This window comes from Parus major, chromosome 15 (assembly GCF_001522545.3).
Source record: "Parus major isolate Abel chromosome 15, Parus_major1.1, whole genome shotgun sequence".
Taxonomy (NCBI): Eukaryota; Metazoa; Chordata; class Aves; order Passeriformes; family Paridae; genus Parus; species Parus major.
In genome coordinates this window covers 311,625-315,005 of record NC_031784.1, presented here as the reverse complement: position 1 = coordinate 315,005, position 3,381 = coordinate 311,625, and the positions used below count along the sequence as shown (strand labels likewise).

General features: G+C 48.4%; 1 protein-coding gene across 2 annotated transcripts in view; it reads left to right on the top strand.

Annotated features, from left to right (window-relative positions):
- ADGRD1 (adhesion G protein-coupled receptor D1) overlaps nt 1-3,381 on the top strand; it is a 118,847-nt gene that overhangs the window by 62,873 nt on the left and 52,593 nt on the right. For both annotated transcript variants that reach the window (XM_015644390.1, XM_019008401.1), the window contains one exon: nt 588-711. In XM_015644390.1, coding sequence (XP_015499876.1) covers nt 588-711 — 124 coding nt within the window. The remainder of the gene's footprint in view (nt 1-587; nt 712-3,381) is intronic.

Here is a 3,381-nt window from a genome sequence, read left to right as displayed (position 1 = left end):
CAGACCCCAACCCTGCCCAGACCCCAATCCTGCCCAGACCCCAATCCTGCCCAGACCCCCGTCCTGCCCAGACCCCAATCCTGCCCAGACCCCAATCCTGCCCCGACCCCAATCCTGCCCAGACCCTCGGGGCCAAGGGCCAGCAGGGCCAGGGATGGTGTCAGGATGGGGACAGTGACGGTGGGAAAGGGCCTGGCAGCACAGAGGACTCACTGCTGCGTTTGGGGGCTTGCAGTTATTGACTTGTCTGACACCTCAGCTCCCAGAACACAGAAATCTGGCTCTGGTGAAATGCCATAAATGAGATGCAAAATGTAAGGAAATGGTTTAGTTGTCATCCACCGATTGTAAAACTGGGCAGAAATCTTTAGAGACCTTCCTGGAGGGGTCTGACCTGTGCCTGGTGAATGTTTTCCTGGCCTATTTTCATGATGGAATTGAGGAGACACCAGCAGTGTTTGTGGGGTCTGAGATGGCTTCCAGCCCCTTTAATCTCCTGTGGGGTACAGTGCCTGTCAAATGAAGCTGCAGCAGAAGCGTTTTGATGTTTGTTTTTGTGTTTGTGCTCTGGTTTCTGTGCTTGGCAGCAATGGAACTGGTGTTTGGTCCAGTGAGGGCTGTGTCCGTCAGAGTGGGGACCTCAACTACTCCGTGTGCCTCTGCAACCACCTCACCAACTTCGCCATCCTGATGCAAGTGGTGCCTCTGAAGGTGAGACCAGCAAAGCACTAAATCTCTCTGTTAAAAATGAAGCACAAATACACCAGCTGAGTCCTCACATCACGTAAGTGACTGAAACTGGGATCATTTATACCCATCTTGGATTTGTTTCTCGCTTCTCTTGTGTTTTCCAGGGAGCTGAGTGAATACCCCACCCTCTGTGTCAGGCTGACCTGAGGGTGGGCTTGGCTTCCTCAGGTCATCACTTCTTATCTCACCATTATTATCTTTATTACCTGTGCAGCACATAATGACCCCAGCTGGTTTCCAAGTATAATTTTTCTAATAACTCTTCAGGCTCATAATAAAACACAGCTTTGCCTCAAGACCTCCTATCTCGTGAGACAGAATTATCTTGGGAGAAATGTGCTATTATTAACCCTGTTTTAAAGAGCAGCTTTATTATCCAGGATTAAATGGGACAGCCACCAATTAAATGCCACTGAAAGATTCTCCCCTGGGGAAAGGTTCTGAAAGGCCCAGCTTTCAACTAAACACATTTAGGATTGTGCTGATTCATGGGATGCTGCAATAAGTTTTTTTCATTATGCAATATTAGTAATTAGAGATCAAAGATATTTCATACAGAGTTCTTTGGAATCAAGTTTTCATTAAGAGGTCTGAAACACAAAGCTAGGAAAGGCTGGATGTGGATGGACCTTCCAGTTCCTCACAGTCCTTTAATAGCCCCATTTTCAATACTTTATCTCTCCTGAAAGTTTTGGTCCGAGGCATTTACATCCACCAGACTTTGTGCAGAATGTTTTTCCATAGCTCTGCTTTCCCCTTCATGATAAAAGGAAATTCTCATCCCAGATCTTTGTCCAAGATCCCTTCAGCTGACCACTTAGGATTATCTTGTGGTACTAATTCTTTGAACTAGTGAAAAGGATTGTTATCTTCCTCGTGTAGTTGGCATGAAGATAAAAGTCAGGCAAAGAGAATTTCTGGCTGTGGAGCTGTGCCAGCAGACTGTGCTCAAGTTAAAAATTCCCAAAACATTTGCTAAATAAATCCTGCTGAACCAACATGACAATTGGAGGCTTCTCTCAGGTGTCCTTGGAAGCCTCTTCAGTAAATGTTAAAATGCTGTGGATTTTGAGCACGGACTTGTGTTTGTTCAGCACGTTCAGAAATCCAGGAGCCAGGGTTCAAAGGGCCCATGTAAATCAGCCCTTGGAACACCAGACTGTCAGTGCTCTGAGCAATCATTGCAGTGATGTTATAGCTGATCTTGAACTTTTGTGTATTTTAATGTTCTTTTCACAAATGAAGTGCACACATAATATGAAACAAGTAGCAGAGGGTGGGAGGAGGCAATTGCCCACGTTTGAACAGCTCTGTTTACACAGCTCTAATGCATCTGTGGCCAAATAAATTAAAATGGATCAAATTTTTTATATGAATACTGTTTTTGACAGAATGTTTATTTTTCTTTAGATTCTGGAAAAAAAATAGATTCTTACCCAAAGGGCTCTGCTTTTCATAAAAAAAAATGAAAATAAGTTATTGGAAATGAACTGCCTGAAAACTGTAGAATTTTTCATCAAAAGCTGTATTTTGGTACCAAAAAAAAAAAGGGAATTAATTTTTCATGGGAATTCTCTGGGTGTTTGATATTTCCCTTCTCCCTGGAAGTGTCATTTCCCTGTCTCCCCACGGAGAGAGCAGTGCAGCTCTCGGGGAGCAGCAGGAGACACAGCCCCTCTCCAAGGGCACCTGTGCAGCCTTTCCTGCAGCCACAGGAACAGCAGCCATGCATGGTTCTGCCAGCCCCTGCAGAAGGGCAGGCACAGGCACAGGAAACAATGAAAACGTTTAAAGCAGGTGCTGCTGATGGCAGAACATCCCCAGGGAGAGCCCCTGGGAGGAAATCCGTGGGTCTCCGGAGCAGCCCGGTGTGATGAGTGCTCTCACTCTCCCGGCTCCTCTTCACCTGGATTTTCTTTCTGCTCAAAGGAAAAGGGCCACAAGCTTCCCATTAATGTGACTTTGGAGTTATTGTGAGTTTGCTGCTCCCAGCTGGAGCCCTCAGGATCCTGGGGGAGCTCACAGCAAGCCAAGGTGTCTCTGAGCACCGAAGGGACCTTCCTCAGCAGCCCCTGGGCAGGTGAGCTGGTGCTGGCCACAGAGCCATGGAAACTCCTGCCTGGAAACTCCTGGGCATGGATGGTGATTTTATCCCCAGTTACACTGAATTCCAACAAGAATCTGCTTGTTTTAACTCCTCTCTGTTCCTTGACACGGTTCAGTCTGGCTGATTCCCCCTGCAGAATCCAGCAGGGTCCATTCCTGTGACCCTGCCCCGGTGCCTCCCCTCCTGCTGGAGCTGTTCCAGCTCTTCACCTGCAGAATCCAGCAGGATCCATTCCTGTGACCCTGCCCCAGCACCTCCCGTCCTGCTGGAGCTGCTCCAGCTCTTCACCTGCAGAATCCAGCAGGATCCATTCCTGTGACCCTGCCCCAGCACCTCCCGTCCTGCTGGAGCTGCTCCAGCTCTCCCCCCTGCAGAATCCAGCAGGGTCCAGAGTCCTGTGACCCTGCCCCAGCACCTCCTGTCCTGCTGGAGCTGTTCCAGCTCTTCACCTGCAGAATCCAGCAGGATCCATTCCTGTGACCCTGCCCCAGCACCTCCCCTCCTGCTGGAGCTGCTCCAGCTCT